The following is a 21359-nucleotide window of genomic DNA, read 5'->3' on the forward strand; positions in this document are numbered from 1 at the left end:
CATTTAGTCAAGTTGTAAAGTTATCTCAGAGAATGAGCCGTACTCATTTTGACCTGAGTTCAGGATGATACCGTAGCTGTGATCGGAAGATCAAACTTCAGATTTTGAAGAAGCTCTTTCTCATTCAGTATTCTTGCAAATACCGTACGGGATTGACGCCACACGAAGGAAGGGAGATAAACGCGCAAAACACTGGAGAAGATGAGGAAGAGTTACTGGGAATGGATCTACAGGAAAACCAAAATCGGTTCACTGCGCCGCGCTTAGAGCACGAGTTCAAAATTTTCATTGACCAGATTGTGTCCGGGGTTTAGCTAAATATGCCCACCAAATTTGAAGCAGATCCATCGAGAACTTTGGCCGTGCATCGCGAACACACAGACACACACAAGCCGTATATAGATATAGATTGCTTTTCTGTTTGCATGAATATTCTCAAAATATTATCTTGATTTCGTTCTTCATCGTGTTTTTATATTTAGTCAAGTTTTGACTAAATATTTTAACATCGAGGGGGAATCGAAACGAGGGTCGTGGTGTATGTGTGTGTGTATGTGTGTGTGTATGTGTGTGTGTGTGTGTGTGTGTGTGCGTGTAGAGCGATTCAGACCAAACTACTGGACCGATCTTTATGAAATTTGACATGAGAGTTCCTGGGATTGATATACCCATACGTTTTTTTCATTTTTTTGATAAATGTCTTTAATGACGTCATATCCGGCTTTTTGTGAAAGTTGAGGCGGCATTGTCACGCCCTCATTTTTCAACCAAATTGGTTGAAATTTTGGTCAAGTAATCTTCGACGAAGCCCGGGGTTCGGTATTGCATTTCAGCTTGGTGGCTTAAAAATTAATTAATGACTTTGGTCATTAAAAATCTGAAAATTGTAAAAAAAAATAAAAATTTATAAAACGATCCAAATTTACGTTTATCTTATTTTCCATCATTTGCTGATTCCAAAAACATATAAATATGTTATATTCGGATTAAAAACAAGCTCTGAAAATTAAATATATAAAAATTATTATCAAAATTAAATTGTCCAAATCAATTTAAAAACACTTTCATCTTATTCCTTGTCGGTTCCTGATTCCAAAAACATATAGATATGATATGTTTGGATTAAAAACACGATCAGAAAGTTAAAACAAAGAGAGGTACAGAAAAGCGTGCTATCCTTCTTAGCGCAACTACTACCCCGCTCTTCTTGTCAATTTCACTGCCTTTGCCGGGAGCGGTGGACTGACGATGCTACGAGTATACGGTCTTGCTGAAAAATGGCAGCTACTTGACTAAATATTGTATTTTCGCCTTACGCGACTTGTTTTTATATTTAGTCAAGTTTTGACTAAATATTTTAACATCGAGGGGGAATCGAAACGAGGGTCGTGGTGTATGTGCGTGTGTGTGTGTGTGTGTGTGTGTGTGTGTGTGTGTGTGTGTGTGTGTGTAGAGCGATTCAGACTAAACTACTGGACCGATCTTTATGAAATTTGACATGAGAGTTCCTGGGTATGAAATCCCCGAACGTTTTTTTCATTTTTTTGATAAATGTCTTTGATGACGTCATATCCGGCTTTTCGTGAAAGTTGAGGCGGCACTGTCACGCCCTCATTTTTCAACCAAATTGGTTGAAATTTTGGTCAAGTAATCTTCGACGAAGCCCGGACTTTGGTATTGCATTTCAGCTTGGTTACTTAAAAATTAATTAATGACTTTGGTCATTAAAAATCTGAAAATTGTAAAAAAAAATAAAAATTTATAAAACGATCCATATTTACGTTCATCTTATTCTCCATCATTTGCTGATTCCAAAAACATATAAATATGTTATATTCGGATTAAAAACAAGCTCTGAAAATTAAATATATAAAAATTATTATCAAAATTAAATTGTCCAAATCAATTTAAAAACACTTTCATCTTATTCCTTGTCGGTTCCTGATTCCAAAAACATATAGATATGCTATGTTTGGATTAAAAACACGCTCAGAAAGTTAAAACAAAGAGAGGTACAGAAAAGCGTGCTATCCTTCTTAGCGCAACTACTACCCCGCTCTTCTTGTCAATTTCACTGCCTTTGCCATGAGCGGTGGACTGACGATGCTACGAGTATACGGTCTTGCTGAAAAATGGCATTGCGTTCAGTTTCATTCTGTGAGTTCGACAGCTACTTGACTAAATATTGTATTTTCGCCTTACGCGACTTGTTTATATTTAGTCAAGTGTTGACTAAATATTTTAACATCGAGGGGGAATCGAGACGAGGGTCGTGGTGTATGTGTGTCTGTCTGTCTGTGCGTGTGTGTGTGTGTGTGTGTGTGTAGAGCGATTCAGACTAAACTACTGGACCGATCTTTATGAAATTTGACATGAGAGTTCCTGGGTATGAAATCCCCGAACGTTTTTTTCATTTTTTTGATAAATGTCTTTGATGACGTCATATCCGGCTTTTCGTGAAAGTTGAGGCGGCACTGTCACGCCCTCATTTTTCAACCAAATTGGTTGAAATTTTGGTCAAGTAATCTTCGACGAAGCCCGGACTTCGGTATTGCATTTCAGCTTGGTGGCTTAAAAATTAATTAATGACTTTGGTCATTAAAAATCGGAAAATTGTAAAAAAAAATAAAAATTTATAAAACGATCCAAATTTACGTTTATCTTATTCTCCATCATTTGCTGATTCCAAAAACATATAAATATGTTATATTCGGATTAAAAACAAGCTCTGAAAATTAAATATATAAAAATTATTATCAAAATTAAATTGTCCAAATCAATTTAAAAACACTTTCATTTTATTCCTTGTCGGTTCCTGATTCCAAAAACATATAGATATGATATGTTTGGATTAAAAACACGCTCAGAAAGTTAAAACAAAGAGAGGTACAGAAAAGCGTGCTATCCTTCTTAGCGCAACTACTACCCCGCTCTTCTTGTCAATTTCACTGCCTTTGCCATGAGCGGTGGACTGACGATGCTACGAGTATACGGTCTCGCTGAAAAATGGCATTGCGTTCAGTTTCATTCTGTGAGTTCGACAGCTACTTGACTAAATATTGTATTTTCGCCTTACGCGACTTGTTCTTCTTTTATGTATCCCTTAGATTCGCTAATATAAACTATATGCTCCAGTGTGGATCCTCGATGTCAAATATTGTGTATATAATTTTATCCTACATAGGTGAGAGAGACACCCGTGAGATAATAATCGTTCAAATCACACGTGTGTATATCATGTAAATGAGGTCATGTCAATCAAGTCTGGCAGGGACCTGTTTTTTCACCGCTTATGATGCCAAAGTCACCGAGACAAACGTCATTATAGAAACAAAAATTGTGTTCGCTAATAATACCCTCGATACATTTTTAGAACTAACACGTCACGCCACACTTTCAGAGTGACGTTTCTTTACTTTGACGTAATAGATTGCACGAGGCTTTAGAAGAGATCGAGGTTCCAAAACAAGCGTTTTCAACTTAGCTGCCTCGACTGCAGGACATTTTCAGTAAAATACACGTAAGTACAGTATGTAGGATAAACAGAATACTACATGGCTTGCTGTGTCGTACCAGATTTACACTCGTTGCTTTTTCAAATAGTGAACAGCTCGCTTTCGCTCGCAGTTCAATATTTAAAAAAACAACTCGTGTAAATCTGGTACGACACAGCAAGCCATGTAGTATTCTCTATATGTCAGAATACTAGAATTGGAAAAAAAAGTATTTTTTGAATGAAATCACCTCTTTCCTAAAAATCGTCTGTGTTTTTTGTTTTGTATTTTCAACATCCCAACGTATTCTTTTAAAGAATTATTCCCCCCCCCCTTCCCCCTCCCCCCCCCACCCGGCCTTTCTTCCTTTTCACAAGCACAATGATTAAAGGCCCAGCCTGCCTCAAATGGTTTACAGAACGATTTAAATCTTCTCACGAAGAAAAGCAGTTCTAACCTTATGGAACAAACTTGCAATAGCATTCAACAGCATTAAATGACACAGTTCGTTTTAACGGGCTACCTTTTTTAAAACTGTCAAAACTTCGAGTTGTACTGATCTTGTCTTGATGCAAAAGGAAATCTTTTATGATTTAAGAATGTTTGTCTTACAAGCTGTCAATTTATTATTTAGATTTTAAAAGTTAGTTCTAGCGCCAAAACGAGGCGTCCAATTGTGGTACAGACAATCCGGCTGGCCACGCAAAAATAAATTCTTTGAACATTGCTCGCTCTTTACGGAGGGCACCAAGGGTGTTCTCAAGCGGTGAGTGTTTAAACGAAAGGGTGTTTGTACTGTGTGTAAAAGCATGACAGTGTCTGTGACCAGAAACTGATGGTTTACGGGAAGCTGAGTGTGCCTTTAAGTGAATAGGCAAATGGCTAGATTCCACACGGTTGTCGAACTCGATATACAAATCAAACAGCGTGCAAAACAAAAACAACGTAGGGCTAGACAAAATCAACATCTCTTGCTGCCTTGAACGGCCAGAAAATCAAACAAACACATTCAATCACCCGAACATCAGAGTATTCATGACGTGAGGTGGCAGATGGTGGAAACTGCTTTTTTAAGGCGAGTACAACTGTAAAACTTTGCCTTAATGGCTTCTGCTGATATCGATCATTTGAGGTACCTTTGTGCATGGTTTTTCGTATCGGTTTTCCAACACATTTGTTCAGAGGCTTGTATTTTTTATTTGTATTGTATTTTTCGACAACTGCGGAAAATGAACTTTTTTAAATGAAGTATGTTTTTCTTGAAGGCATATTAATTAGGTCTTTGTAAAAACTACACCATTTCAAAACAAACTCTTCGCAAACTGCAGGGTAACCACGTGACATTCAGCGGACAGCCGTCGTAGTCACGTGTAAAATATGCGTTGGAAAGGAATTAACGGTTGATAAAAAATGAAACAACTGTAAGAGATGGCTGTGAGGCATCGCCGAGGAGTAAAACTTAGCTGTCGGTTAGTAGTTATTATGAGAAAACAAATTAGAGTCCAAGCCGCACATTTTTTCTCTCTCTGATTGTCTTAAATCGAATTTGAGATAAAAACAGAGCAACAAATGCATAGGTTTAAAAAAAAATTGTTTTAAAGCGGAACATTCAACTACCAGAGTGTCTCAAATTAGTTATATGAGAATAAACATTAGCATGGTGATAAATGTGTTCCGACGAAGAACACTTAGGACAATAGCCCGACAATATATCAATCAATCAATCAATGAGTCTTATATCGCGCATATTCCGTGGGTACAGTTCTAGGCGCTCTGCAGTGATGCCGTGTGAGATGAAATTTTAACAAATATAAACAAACAAAAACACGATTAAGAAAAAGGAGAGGGAGAGGGAGAGGGAGATGGTGAGGTAACTCTTTTTAAAAGCAACGTGTGCACATACACACACACACGTACACGTTCTCTTTTCTATGACTCGTTTGACACATAGTTTTGAATTTCATTTGAGTTACAGAACATGGCCCAACGGCTCCAATCCAACAGAGCGACGCCACCAGCGGTCAATGATCCATGAAGCCAGCAGCATCCACCATGGTTGATTAACAGGCGCAAGGCAAGGCAAGGCAAGGTACATGAAAAAACAAAACGAAAATAAAATAAAAAATACTTACAAAACATCTTGATGTTTTTACGCCTGGGCCGTGACAGGAAGATAAGAAGATCTACCTTGTCGTCGGCGAAAACTGACTATGACGTCAGCAGCCTCCAAGCAGGAAGGAAAGACTTGCCGCGACGTCCTTTCGCTGCGGAAATGTTTCATGTTCGTAGTGTTCGGAGCAATTGTAGTTGCCCTGTTGCAGCTGATGCAGACAGGCTTTGGTGATAGGGGTGTGGATATCCAAGCTGCCCTTGTGATAGAGGACGACTCTGTGTTCGGCAAGCTGCACTTGAGATTCATCCAAAGCCTACGCATCACTCCTCACAGCAAGTGGATTGTAGTTGACGTCACGTCTGGAGATTGCGTCACTAATCTCACCGCGCCACCGGGTTGGAGGATTGTGCTGGCAGGGGAGGTAAGAAGAACGAGATGCGAGCCACCAACGTGCATCTCCCTTCCCCTGGACCTGCCTCTCGACCAAAGTGCAGGGCAGGCAAGCATCGCCGGTGGGAGAGAGCGACAGCGGAGACAGCAGCTGAAGAACCTGGCCTACCTCACCGCCATTAATGGCGGCGCTGACGTCATCCTTGACGCGGACTGTATGACGTCATTGTCTGAAGCCGTCAGGATACTGAGTTTCCCTGGTGACAGAGATCGGGGGCTGATGTACAACGAAACTCTGCTCTTCAACCCTTACTCTCACTTCGGGGCCTGGGCAGGGATCCCTCATGCTGTGGGTGGGGATAGCGCTTTGATTAAAAATTCCAGGCGCTACTATATCAGAGACTTTGACAGAGTTCTGGTCAAACACGGCCTGACTGACACCTCCAAGGATATCATTCACGTTCACGCCGGCGGTAAGACACTGGATTCTTCGCGTGCTACAGGCTTGAGATTCGACCCGTCAACCCCTCCAGTGTTTGTGGGCCAGGGGAGTTATTCCCCCGCTGTGCCCGCCTGCAGCCTGTACCAGAAGGAGGCGTTGTGGGCGCTGCTGGTGCCTTGCGTGTCACGTGGTCCTCGCTGTCAGCTGTTACGTCACTTCCTTCAACACAGACTCCTCAGAGAGCTCGACGCTTTCGTGGGATTCTATCAGCTGCAAGGTATGTCTTCTGAGGAGGAGGGTGCTCCGCAGGGAGATGAACCTCTCAGTGCTTCTGGCAATGCTCGTGTAGAAAAAGAAGGTCACGAACATCAAAGCATTCTTCAAAGTCCTGGTCGTTTAGGAAAAACCTTGAGCGTTGGTTCTGTTGGTGATACTAAATCAAAGAGAGAAACCGTACCTCTTTGTTCAATACGAACCGGAAAAACAAAAAGCCTTGACTCCGATGAGAATTTGAATGCAAAGACTTTGGCTGAAGTTCTTGATGCTTGGAATTGCAATCACACCGAAGGATTTTTTTGTTGCTACAACAATCTTGCCACGTTTCTACTCAAAGAGGAGTGCTTAGACCAGCACGAAAGCGCACTAATTGCATCCTGGATACGTGTCCTCAGGGAGCTTGGAGTCTTTGAACCCAAGAAAATGGAAAAACCATGGCGAGGAGTAAGAAAGACGAGTGAAGTTCGTGCAGTGTTAGGAAACTTTCAGGCTCGATTACAGTCAGGGGGAGCTAAGTGGCAGCAATCCCTCAAGCAACACTCGGTGAGTTCTCTCGAGAAAGGTTGCAACAGAAACGATCTCTTCCCAGTGGACAAGTGGAGAAAGCCCATTGTTTCAGACATCGCTCTGGTCGTCGTCTTCAACTCCAACGCGTACTTCTGGCCCAATCTTCCCCTAGTGGAGGCGCTGCACAGACCGTTCTTCAAACACATCTTCTACTGCGTGCCTGACGTGGGGCAGCTGCTCAGCACCAAGAACCCTGACCAGCAAGCCCTCGCTAAAGGCTTGTCCATCGTGGAGGGCTTCAGCGACAGCTGGTACTTCTTCTACGAGTGCGTGGCGGCTGTGGCGCAGATGAACCTACCCGGGGTGCGGGGCTACCTGCACATGGGTGACGACACCCTGCTCAACACCTGGAACGTGGTGAACGCGTCCAGAGACTCCGTGCTGTCGGCCCCGGGGGGTAAGATCCGCAGTGTCGAGGACGCGAGCTTCAAGGGATGGGTTTGGTGGGGGAGCGGCATGGGTCGTGCTCCCTGGCTCGCAGCCATGGCTGGTCTGGAGAAGCTCTCCGGCCTGTCTGACCAGGAGATCTTGAGCTTGGACCCTAACTTGACCCAGGTGAGTGTCTTACCGTAAGTGTGTCTGTGCGTCCTAAGGATAGATTGTAAGAAAAGGCATAGCCTTAAATCTGAATCCTTGTAAAATAAAGTTCAATTCAATTCGATTCAATTCACAAATTCAGTTCAATTCAATTCAATTCAATACAATTCATTGCAATCCAATCCAATCCATTCCAATCTAATGCAATTCAATTCAATCCAATCTAAATCAATTCCATTCAATTCAATCCAATCCAATTCAATCCAATGCAATGCAATGCATTCCAATTTAATCCAAATCAATCCAATTCAATTCAATCCAATTCTATCCAATGCAATTCAATTCAATTCAATTCAATTCAATGCAATTCAGGTCAGTCGCCTGTCTCCTGGCCAGCTAGCCTTGCTGGACTCCGACCTCCATGAGAACGGGACCTTCATCCGTCCCTTGACCAGCTTCACTACCACCCGATTGAAAGCCAACGCTTCTCGCTCGCCCCGCCGCAACCACCCCGCCGGATCACAGGTCAGGGGAGATATGTTATGTGCTCGCAACCTGTGAAGTATTAGGCCCCACAAATGTTGATGTGAAGGTAACCTACCCACCCCCCCCCCCCCCCACCCCCCCCCCCCCCCCCCCGTCTGCCCCCCTCGAAAAAATAGGGTTGCTGGTTGGTCGGTAACAGTCATTTTCTGTCGTTCTAAAGTAGGACTTTTGTTTTTTCTCCGTACTTTGTGTGTGTGTGTGTGTGTGTGTGTGTGTGTGTGTGTGTGTGTGTGTGTGTGTGTCTCTGTCTGTCTGTCTGTCTGTTTGTGCGTGCATGCCTGTGTGTGTGTGTGTGTGTGTGTGTCTGTCTGTCTGTCTGTTTGTGCCTGCGTGCGCGTGTGTGTGTGTGTGTGTGTGTGTGTGTGTGTGTGGGTGTGTGTGTGTGTGTGTGGTTTTTTTACCCGTTACAATTAAGAACGAAAGCAAAATTAGAAAAGGCAGGAATAAAGCTTAGGTCAGGTTACCTGTATAAAACTGTTTTATCCCCGTGTACGCAGTAGGAGGGTCCAGCAGACTTTAATTGTGTGTCTGTGTGTCTGTGTGTGTCTGTCTGTCTCGACTTAACAGCTTATTGCTGGAAAACTACTGGGCGCAGTTCGTTCAAAAGTTGATACACTAACTTGATAATAGGTCCGATTGATCGTATTGAAACTTCATAATGTTACCTGGGACCTAAATGCGAAATAAATCACAAAAGCCACTCTTAACGGTGGGAGTTTTTGCGGTGGGAGGCTGGTCGCTTTGCGAACAGCCTGAACTAAAGGGGAGACTTGAGCGGCGAACACGTCACGCAGTGACGAGAAAAGCATGATTTGCAAGCCAGACAACGTAGTCACCTGGCTGGCTATAGTGGGAGGGTTACTTTTGGTGGTCACATTAGATATTATGTTTTTTGGAAAGTTCGTTTTATTTGCAGCCACAGTTCGGTAAACGACAAATGGCTAAACCCAACCACCTAAGAATGAGAAGCGTTTTTGTAACATGACCCATATTCTGCAAAAATGCAGCCATGACGCAGGGGGTAGGTTACAAAAAAACGTCATGTACCGCTTGACTGCATACGGATATAAGCAAATTATACCTTAAACGAAAGCTAAAGACTGTTGCCATCAGACAGCAAGTAAAATGCCTAATTCGTATACACAGTTTTATTTTTAACAACATCTGTATAACATGCGGACGACATAACAGGAAATGCCATTTTCTCAATCGATATGTATAGATATATAACTGAACGCCTGGTTGAAACCGCAATCAAAAACATCTTGAAAATTGTTTATTCTCACAGCTAGAATTTTTTTACATCAACAATTGTTAATTTACCGAGGAAAACAACAGTCATATAAGATACATAATGGATGATTCTGAATCAACTCCGAAAACCGAACCGGGTCGAAGCAAAAAAGAGTTTACACAAACACAGGCTTGAAAAGGGATAATTTGGTTCAATCTGTTAGATTTTTACCCATAACGTTAAAGATCAGCTCAATATAAAAGGAAAGTGATCACTGTAAAATGATTTTGCTATCGCAAAATAATTCAATTTCCGGTTTTAACACATGGCGTCCATAATATTATCAATTTATTACATAGCGTGCATTTGTCAGAAATTATACTAAATGTTAGAAGCGATCTTAAAGTGAAAGTAACGTTTAATAAAAGTATACGCATTTACTTATTGATTGATATATGACTAAAATAATGGACATGTAATTTAAACGTACAAAACGACATTTTGTACACTACCTCTCTAAAAAAACGCGACTATGACCGACCGATATGTATGTGTAAATTAGGTCATTGTTAGTGATGAAAACGGATTTTCTTTAAAAGATAACACGCAAACTGTGAAGTTCAAGCCCATAAATGATTTTAGTACGACTTCTTCCAAACAGGTCTGTTTTTCACTCCACCAGTTTCAGTTTTAATAAAATATATGTATAGCTGTCATTTTCAAAAAAAACTTATCTGCAATTCACTTAACCAAATACACCATGAACCCAGAAGGTATTAGAGTGAGACACTTTACAGTGAAATATGTTATGATTCCCCTTTTTTCAAAATATATGCATTTTAATTGGCAGACACGATTCACGTTGTAGGTACGTGTCCTCTGGTGAGGCAACCGTTAGCATTTTTTGTCGTAAGAATTGACATTTTTAAACATAAATCATGGACAAAAAACTAATTCTACAAAAAGTGCAGGTTTTCTTGGTATAGTCAGTTAAAGCATCTTAAAATTCAAGACATTGTGCAATTACGTGTATGTATTTGAAATGGCAGAAAATATTGAATGAAAGTGATTTTTGACTTATTGAAACCCTACCCCCACTAACAAAATGGGCCCTGAGATTAGGGGTGTTAGTTGAAGATGAATGAATATTGGCTATGCTTTTCCCCTAAAGTATTCAAAACCTAAACATATACATAGGCAAGATGTTTTACATTAACACAATTAACTTTTTAAACATATACATATGCTTAGTACACGATACTTCCGGTTTTTCTACCGGATGACGTTTACATTTAGGGGGTAAACACCTTATCGTAGAAAAAGCTTTATTTTCAAAAAGTGCAAGTAATTATTAAAAATCATACATAATATTTATATATTGGAGTTAATTTTCATTCGAAAGTCATTTGTTTCAAGTGGCAGAAAATTTCAGTTGGAGAGTTACATTTACGTAAAGCGTATAACTGTTGTCTGTGATTAGTGCATTGTGGACACATTGGCACCATTTGATCCTAAATGCTAAACGATGTTGTGATCATACCACAGTTTTAGGATAATTTACATCGCATCGAATACTAAATTGATGGTAGAATTTCACTGATAAATTCTATTTCCGGTAGCGTCAGTGCCGTTCTCTTTTTCTTTTTGAAATAAGGTAATAACGAATGAACCACGTGTCACACTCTTATGCTAGTCTTTAAATAAAAATTCCAATTCTATTAAGTTAAAAGGCATGTATTGCGCGTTACATACATTTATACTACCCCCCCCCCCCCCCCCCCCAGGATTACAATGCAAGTAAACACATATAAAGATATAGTAACGTTTTACATGGTTACACGTTCAGTGGTGAACGTAACGTGTGGTTTAACAAAATTACTTGCACATACAATAGTGAAGTCTGTCTGTGTGTCTCTGTTTGTGTGTTTGTCTATGTCTGTCTGTGTGTTCGTCTGTTTGTCTCTCCCTCTGTCTGTCTATCAGTCTGTCTATCTGTCTGTCTCTCTCTCTTTCTCTCTGTGTCTCTGTCTGTCTGTCTGTCTGTCTGTCTGTCTCTCACTCTCTCTCTCTCTCTGCGAGGTAGGTGCACTTAAAGAGAAAGCAATACAGAAAGAAATGCATTTCCCTACCAAGAATGTAGTTTGTCTGTGTGTTTGTGTGCGTGTTTTTACATTTAGTCAAGTTTTGACTAAATGTTTTAACATAGAGGGGGAATCGAGATGAGGGTCATGGTGTATGTGTGTGTGTGTGTCTGTCTGTGTGTGTGTGTATAGCGATTCAGACTAAACTACTGGACCGATCTTTATGAAATTTGACATGAGAGTTTCTGGGAATGATATCCCCGGACGTAATTTTCATTTTTTCGATAAATGTCTTTGATGACGTCATATCCGGCTTTTTGTAAAAGTTGAGGCGGCACTGTCACACCCTCATTTTTCAATCAAATTGATTGAAATTTTGGCCAAGCAATCTTCGACAAAGGCCGGACTTCGGTATTGCATTTCAGTATGGTGGCTTAAAAATTAATTAATGACTTTGGTCATTAAAAATCTGAAAATTGTAAAAAAAAACCCAGTTTTTATAAAACGATCCAAATTTACGTTCATCTTATTCTTCATCATTTTCTGATTCCAAAAACATATAAATATGTTATATTTGGATTAAAAACAAGCTCTGAAAATTAAAAATATAAAAATTATGATCAAAATTAAATTTCCGAAATCGTTTTAAAAACTATTTCATCTTATTCCTTGTCGGTTCCTGATTCCAAAAACATATAGATATGATATGTTTGGATTAAAAACACGCTCAGAAAGTTAAAACGAAGAGAGGTACAGTAAAGCGTGCTATGAAGCACAGCGCAACCGCTACCGCGCCAAACAGGCTCGTCACTTTCACTGCCTTTTGCACTAGCGGCGGACTACGTTCAGTTTCATTCTGTGAGTTCCACAGCTTGACTAAATGTAGTAATTTCGCCTTACGCGACTTGTTTTGGTTGCGTAAGTGTTTCTCTATAACAAGTATAAGCATCTCTACGTCTTTGTTCGCGTACATAAGTGCGTGCGTGCATGTGTGCGTGTTACTGTGTCGGTTTGTCTCACTGTGTGTATGTCTGTCATTTTGTCGGTATGTTTGTGTATGTGTCTTTGTGTGTCTGCGTGCGTACGTGTTTGTGTGTGTGTGTGTGTGTGTGTGTGTGTGTGTGTGTGTGTGTGTGTGTGTGTGTGTGTGTGTGTGTGTGTGCGCGGTTAAACCAGGAAGCATCATAGAGATACAGATATTGAATTATATTTATAACCTTTAATTACCTATGTTTACTTCGAAACAACAATAAAACACTTGATAACTCAGAAAATAACAATGTTAAAAAGGCAAAGAAGACATGGTAAACGACATTTTGTTATGTAATTGTTGCGTTTCAATATTAGATATTGTTGGGTCATACACATCTCTCTCTTGGTTTATACCCATTGCGAAATCTGAAATAGATTTACATAACAATCTCAATGATTGCTCTCTCTCTCTCTCTCTCTCTCTCTCTCTCTCTCTCTCTCTCTCTCTCTCTCTCTCTCTCTCTCTCTCTCTCTCTCTCTCTCTCTCTCTCTCTCTCTCTCTCTCTCTCTCTCTCTCTCGTGCGCTACCACACAGTATTGACTGCTTCATCTCTTTTTGAATGTTTGCACAATACAGACCGTTTTGAATGTTGATATTTCACATGTTAACGCATGACACATCAATTAACATAATAGTTTGGCTTGTCAGTCGATTTATCGACAAAGAAGCGTGTAAGGGATGCAAGTGGGCGAACATGCTTGAGTGAGGACAGATCTACAGCAAATCGGTTTGTATGTTCGTTAACGTGTTGAAAAACAAACATGTACTCAATATAATTCTTACTCATTCCCACAAATATGAATTTAAGCTGTACGTGGTTTCAAAGAGACATATTTTGTATTGAATTGGGGTGTGAAGTTGGCAACTACGCTTTGTTTACACCTGGCGTCAGCGCGCTATCAGTAGGCCTATAGCCGAATATACGGCGTTGAACCTACTCACAATCAAAAGGTTTAAACCTGCAAATGATATTAAGATGCTCTTTTTGATTTGCCTTCCTTATTTTTTTTAATTTAAAGCCATATGTACTCGATGACTATACACGCTAATTGCTTTACCAACAGCTGGAGACATGCTAAATTAAGTTCCCTGCAAAATATTGTGGTCTAGGACCCCTTCAATGTTGAGATATGTTAATTTTCATTTTGATCTGGATCGTCCTATTTATAGATTTGCCAACAGAGGTAGCGTTGACGCAAGGGAAATAACTCCGCGTCTTTGTTTACATCCAAAGTTTTTGAGACTCTAAAACAAGCTGTAATGCATGTATATGGTCCGCGCATGGCGACATATCGTCATTACATGGTCTTATGGTGCGTTTGACATCGATTATGGGCAAACTACACTTTGTAAACACGGGAGCGCGTACATATGCCTTTAACATGTGTATGTTTCATTTCTTGGGACTGTTCAAATGTTTTACACTGAAAACCAAAGCCGATTACTTGCCTCATTATGATTTTTGTTAGCATACTGAATTACGTCATAATTACAAAAACAAACAGATAATTACGTCATTTTAAGTGGAACAAACGTGTACATGAATGCCTTCCCTTTCGAATGATTTACAGTTATAGAATTTCTGTCAAGCGGTTTAAGTTTTATGTCCGTTTTATGAACCCAACCCTCAAAACAAGAATAGTAACGCCAAAGAAGGAAAACATACACACAAACCAACGTTTTTCTCACCGGTGGTTCGGAATATTGCCCCAAAACTTTAGATTTAGTGTTGTGGTGTTAAAATCTATCAGCAAAATTTGTTTGCTAACGTGACGCCAAAAAGTAACCAAAACGGTCCTTAGCCGACATACTAACGGGTGAGGAAAGAAATTACAATGCAGGGTTTGGTCTCGGTGAAAGAGAGACAGAGAGCACGAGAGAGTCTATGGCCAAAATGATCCGGGTTCGATTCCCGGCATGGGCGTTCTATTTTTTTTTTTAATTCTTGTTTACTATTGTTTATTATGAACGTTTTAATGTTTAATTTTACTCTAATAGTTTTTTTACTTGTGTAAAATAAATAAATAATTTTTTTTTTTTTTTTTTAATCCAAGTGATCCGGGTTCGATTCCCGGCATGGGCGGTCAAATTTTTACACCCCCGGTATTCACGACTTGTTTCCGTGACCTTTCGAATTTCATGGGGGCTGCCATTTTGGTTTTGATGCGCTTCCTTTTCCGGTTTACGTATTTTCCGGTTTAACATAGCATTTGCGTTTTTTTGTCAGAAGAATGATATTTGGTTATGAAGGAAGTCAAGTCCGCCATTACCTGCAACCTCAGTTGAGTGTTTACTTTGAACTTAAACTTGAACCGTAACAGTGTGTAGCCAGTTCGCAAGACCTGTTCATCTTCCTACCAGTTCCAACTGTTGTTATCAATGGGTCGCGCAGCTGGAGGAAGTGTTTATTTTCATTTGGAGCCCAACTTCAGTTCAAAACCAGTCAAGAACTGGCCTTGACATTCGTTTGGAACTTAGTTCAACGAGTATTTTCTCGAACGTAACTTTTGACCCAGCTGGTTGGCATCATGAATTAGACGTACACCGGCAGTTATAAATCATGTTGTGCAAAAGACTGTAAAGCTTAAAGAAGTAGAAAATTGTGGAAAATCGGGAATGCTTTCTCAGTTTGTGCACCCTGGCAACATTCATCAGGGAAAAAAACTGCATATGCCTTCCTCTGCAAAACAAAAGTCGCGCGAAGAATGCTGAACGGGCAGCGACGACTAGCTGTTCTTCTTCAAAGTAATAAACTACCCCCCAAACCCTGCAAGTTTGTGCGATTTACTTTGTGGACATGAAGCCAGCAGAGGGCTCAGGAATGCCCACTTAATTCCTTGATTTTACTTCCGTCACAAGAACTAAAAGAACATTCAATGTTCGTTAAACCTGTGGATCAAGTGACTCTAGAAGCGGAGGAAATGAAAATGACCGGCAGATCTGTACAAGATGTTGAATTCTGCCAGGGAAACGAAGCCGCTGTCACGGCAGAGAAGTCTCCGCCTACGAAAGTCGGTAGATCTAGAGCAAGGTAAACATACGTTTTTCAACGCTTGTTCACAAACACGTACACAAACACACACACGCTCACACCATCACACACACACTTAAGTTATGAAAGAGATGGAATAGCTGATCGAGTGATGACAATGTTGATTGATAAGTATTTTTTGGTGCGGTGAACTTGAGGCAATATTGTTCTATCAATCCATCAATATATTTTACACTTTCACCCCAGAAATGAAGCACGTGTACACATATTGAACAAAAGAACCATTTTAAGCTTCCATTGGTATTGTTTCCTCTTTTTTTTGCAGACATGTTGGCAGGAAGTGAGTGTTTCACCCCACTCTTGCAAGGTAGGTTGATCACTGATGACAAGTTCTGATTGTTTTTCCTTTTTAAACGGATGACAATCCGTACTCTGCAGATGGATCTAACCGAGATGGATCTAACCGATACACGGAAGCAACATTGGGAACACACTGTTATTCAGTCTGTGAATAGTTCATGTGTGAGGGGTATTACTGCAAGTACGTTCACTAATGTAGAGAAATAATTTTGGACTCAAACTTCAAGTTAAATTGTTTCTGCTGTCAGAGCCATCTTTCTGAAGGAACAATATTTTACATGCCACTGGATTGTTGTATATTCCTTATTTTGCAATGACAGGCTCAGCTTTCATTTGATTGTAATGTGTTTCTTATTTGAAGCTTTGTATCATAAAAGCTCTGTAGAAGTGTTGCACTTGTTTTGCAGACTGCATTAGGCGTGGTAGCTATTGCACCCCCCCCCAACACGCATATTTATCTACCACACCCACCCACACATATACACAGGGTGCTGACAAAGGATCTTTTTCTATTCTCCTTCAGGCCATCGCTTAATTTCTTGCAGACTGAGGAGCAGAGGACGTTTGAGCCGCTCCTAAACCTGAGGCACACAAGCCACAAGGTAAATAAGGTATCAGTATAAAAACAAATGTTTTCACTTTGATTTTTATCGCATCATTTTTTTTAATTAAACTCTGTAAATTGTGGCAATTACACATTATGCCAATAACATTATTATGAAGAATGAAGATTTTCAACTTATCATTGAAGAAATGAAATCAAGCATTTTTGTTCATTCTGTATTTGATTATTATTTTCCAGTCTTTGGGTTGGCATAGTGGGTGAAATAAGGGTGAGGAGTGTCGGTTGGTGTTATTTTTTCGGTCTTGGTGATGTAATATTTTTCCCACGGTATTCATGGTTATGTTTGACTTTAGTGCAGATTCCAGAACAGCCTCTTAAACTGAAAAGCTACAAGGTCAACAATATAAACAGGTTACTGGTGTCTCAGGCATTGATGTTTTTAAAAAGATTTGCACAGCAATTTATGTGTTTGTAAACAGATAATGAAAATAAAGCATAACAACTTTTATATTTTGTAAGTGGAATTAAATGTTTTCATTTTTTATTTTGAAGTGTTTTTGTATTCAGGTTTTATTGGATGAGTGGGGGGGTGGTTTTGGTGGTTCTGACTTTTTATGATGTAAGGATTTTTTTCCTTAATTAGTTATTTAATTAGTTTATGTAGGGGGGGGGGGGGGGGGGGGGGGGGCGTGGGATTTAAAGTGTATTTCTGGCTTTCGGAGAGGTGCTAAATCTGTTAAAATGGAAATGAAATAAAACAATTGGTGGTGAGGGTTATTACAAAAAAAGTGAGGATTATTTCTCATACCTTTTTATTTTTTACCCAAAAATTATGTTACTGAAATTATTCATTAATTTTTAAAGAGGCAGACTGTGAGACAGGTGATGTAATTGAAGTTAGAATATCATGAGATGTTACTTACATGTACTTTCTTTACAATATCATCTAATTTGCAGACTTCATGGCAGCCACTGACCTGACGATATGGCAGCCATGAATTGAATATCAAACGCAGAAGAAGAAAAAGAAGAAGACAGTCTAACAGGAAAATAATTCTGGTATGCTCATAATTTCTATGCCAGTTTGAAAAAAGTCATGAATTGAAGTTTACCCAGGTTAGACATTAGCATGTCGTAATTGTGACAATGAATGTATCCGTAAACGCACCAAGAGACTTACTTTGAAAAATTGAAGTCATGCATCGTCAATATGACTACAATCACAAACTGAATAAGGGGAAATCATGTCAATTTGGTGGTCTGGATCATCAGCTGTTGCTCATTCGCTATAATGGTCTACTTGACAAAGCCCGTCTTCATGTGCTTCTTTGTTTCTTTATACCTAGTGTAGACAACATGTAGGCGTTTGCAGACTGTTTATTGTATTGCTGTTGTTTGTTTGTGAGTAAAACTATGGTGTGACCTCAATTGTTTGAAATTTGTTGTGTATGTTCTACTTTGTGTAAGGTGTTTCTCCATGCCCCCAGAAGAACCGACATTATATTAAAACCTTCATACCCTGAAAATACTTGAATACTAGATGTTGTTTCTTATTGTAATGATTGGGGACAGGCAAGCCCTTAAATTGTGCAAGCCATCAGAAAACTGTCAAGTCTGATTTGCTAGAACAAGCGATATTAACACGTTATTAAGATGAATATTTGATTAAATATGTGCAGGAACTACTTCAGCAGATTCATATGGCCAGTCTCACAATGCAAGGAAGGTGAGTAAATTGAATTATGTCTCTCCCACCTGTTCTGTGTTTAGTGTCAGCCGTGATTGCCTGATGAGAATTTGAAAACATGTTGCTAACTAACATGAACCCAACCATGAAACGTGATGTAGGTGAGTAGCCCATCTAGAAAAACGAACCTGTTCTAATTCCGAATTAGAACAGGTTCTTTTTTCTAGATGGGCTACTCACCTACATCACGTTTTATGGTTGGGTTCATGTTAGTTAGCAACATGTTTTCACATAGAAAATGGTGGGCACCTGAACAAATATCTGCACATTACAATGAAGTCTTACTTTTTAATCTGATGGTTTAATAACCCCCCAAAACCCAACCAACCAGCACCCCCCCCCCCACCCCCACCCCTCCAAGAAGAAGCTCACATAACTACCAACTACACAATTTCATTACAGAATCAAACAATGGGAAGAATCAGGATTCAGCAGTGCTAGGTCGTTGGGGGGGATAGCTATCACTAGGCACTCAGCAATGAATAGTTGAGGTTTTCACGGACATTAACAAAATCCGGTAACCTACGGACAGTAAATTTCACAGGGAAGGGAACAAGAACGTCAAAAATGGAAAAGTATGTTTTTTCTTTCAAACCATTGATAGAGCTCTGAAGCTTCACACAAGTTTTGCAGAGAGAGCACTCGGCCTCTTCATTTTTGGCACTAAAACATGCGCACACACAAAAAGAAAATTTTTAAAAAGTGGCACCGATGTATTCTCACACTCACAGCCTTAGAATATTGCAGTTTGTATGTTACCAAATTGAGGCATGATTTTACTCCATACCTGACCAAATCTGCGACAGTCGGGCAAACTTCTTACAAGTCGGATTGGGCCTTCAATCAAATACTCAGAAACCAGCAGCTACTTTAAGTAATACTAGTTTTGTTGTTATTTTTTACAGCTTGTACTGAATGTGTTTTCTTTTATCTCCTCAGAATCGAGTCAGCCAGAGAAAGACCATTGAGAGGGAGAGCGCACAGTAAAGCATATATGGCATGCACTTCGGTGGACCAGTGCCATCATCTTCATAACAAGAGATGCAGATCATATTTTCTTATGTTTAAGTATAGCTGTTAGCAAAAGTATTTGACGATTCTTGGGTACGACTTTCGTGTTTAATCCTATTAGCTTGTGTACAGCCCCAAAATCTGTTTTAGAAGTGTTTGTTCAAGGGAGATAATTTGAAGCGAATTTTTTTTTAAATCAGTAAAACTGCGTTGTGACATCCTCAATTAAATAAAAAGAATAAGGAATAAAGGTATACACACAGGTTGTACCCATTTTCTTGATTGCACTGCTTTTAAGTAGAAAGCTTTTTTTCTCAGAATTATTTTACAAATAAAATTCAAGGGAGGCAATTGATATGATAAAAAGGAAGAATTTTTTTTTCTTAGAATTACTGTACACATTTAGTAAAGTATAATTTACAAGACAAAACACAGGGTTTTTGGGGTTTTTTTCTGTGCCTACTACTTGACAAGAGAACCACGAGATTTGTGCAGATTATTTAAAATTTTCTGTACAGTATATTTTACAAAGACAGATCCATACAATATATATAATTTTGTAATAGATGTTTTCAATTTGTAGGTATGTTTTTTTTTAAATCAACAGTTCGGATAGCCACAACAAGTGTGTATGTCTTGTGATTTGAGAGCTTTAGCACTGGATGCTTAGAATCCTCTTGATCATTTACTTCAGTAGGTAAAGCCACCTTCTCCAAAATCTTCTCTCCTATTCTGTGCTTACTACAGTGGGTTTGACAAGAGAACCACGAGATTTGTTTTTGTACATATGTTGCTTTTATTCTGTACACTTTAATGATTTAATCCTATGTGCACATTTTTTTTAACTGTGTTTTTGTTTTTGTTTTCCTGTATTCGGCTCGACTTCTTCCCGGCGAAGCCGTACCCGGCGAAGCGGGTATTCATGTAGTTGGTTATATACACGCAATGCTTCAGTGAAGCGTTATGGGCCGTTCTAAAACCTACTTATACGTAAAAATTGAAGCTGTATAAAACATTATGCATCATACGAGATATGACAGTTCACACAGAAAACACGATGTATTAGTTGTGTTTTTTTCTTTTTTACTCCGCTTTGTCTTTAGTAATGAGTTTTGGCATTTTCTCAAATGTTTTTGTAGCTAGAGCTTTGAACCTCCAGAAACTCCCATGGTTTGATAGCCTCGAGACAAAACTCACGTCTGGCTGATCCTCAACACATATGAAGGTCACAGTGGGGTCAAGTTCATGTCCGAAAATCGAAAAAACTATGATTTTCTTTAGGGTATTAAGCCAAAATTCTATTATAAGATTGTGCGTTACAAATAATGCTATCACGCAGGAAGATCCCCTTTGATTTTCAAATGCAAACGCTGCCCTTCTGGACTACTTTTAGTTTCCAACACCATGCAGAGAGAAGCAGCGCCCTGAAGCGCATTCACTCACTTTGATATAATCAAAATACTTGTGGTGCGTTTTGGAGCTAATCGTGTCGTGTGCGAAATATTAAGGTGCCGTGGATCCCCCAAGGATTCTTCAGATTCGTCAAAATCGCCAGAATCTTCCCCCGAACGGTCAGAGCAATAGTATTTCTTTAAAGTAGGTCCATCCCCCTCTATGCATTAATCTGAGGACAATTAATTGTTTATACCTCCTGAATAAATCATGGTGGGTGTTTTTTATTTGACCACTTGACAGCCACAATAAATATGAGGTACGTTTTTTTTGCGATTACGAAAAACATCACTGCTGAGACCATGGGAAACAACCCCTGTATTTTACCCTTTGAAATGCAGCAGGTTGATCACGTCCCCTGGAGACCATTTTATCAGATTTGTTCTCAATGTCGACATGTCATAACCTTGCATGTAATGAATTTTTTAAATTTGTATTAAGCTAAATTCTTCTTAGAGGGGGAATCGAGACGAGGGTCGTGGTGTATGTGTGTGTGTGTGTGTGTGTGTGTGTGTGTGT

At 39.6% G+C, this 21359-nt stretch overlaps 1 protein-coding gene and 1 long non-coding RNA gene across 3 annotated transcripts in view; both read left to right on the forward strand.

Moving 5' to 3' along the window:
• LOC138979954 (uncharacterized) overlaps positions 1-21359 on the forward strand; it is a 52609-nt gene that overhangs the window by 27560 nt on the left and 3690 nt on the right. For both annotated transcript variants that reach the window (XM_070352721.1, XM_070352720.1), the window contains exons 3-4: positions 5470-7837; positions 8192-8344. In XM_070352721.1, the coding sequence (XP_070208822.1) occupies positions 5705-7837; positions 8192-8344 (2286 nt within the window). In that variant the 5' untranslated portion in view covers positions 5470-5704. The remainder of the gene's footprint in view (positions 1-5469; positions 7838-8191; positions 8345-21359) is intronic.
• Positions 14454-21312, forward strand: LOC138979953 (uncharacterized). The gene is made up of 6 exons (XR_011460188.1): positions 14454-15744; positions 16031-16072; positions 16589-16667; positions 17588-17689; positions 18310-18356; positions 19317-21312. It is a non-coding gene; the product is annotated as an uncharacterized lncRNA (long non-coding RNA).

The sequence above is a fragment of the Littorina saxatilis genome, linkage group LG11 (assembly GCF_037325665.1).
Source record: "Littorina saxatilis isolate snail1 linkage group LG11, US_GU_Lsax_2.0, whole genome shotgun sequence".
NCBI classification, from domain to species: Eukaryota; Metazoa; Mollusca; class Gastropoda; order Littorinimorpha; family Littorinidae; genus Littorina; species Littorina saxatilis.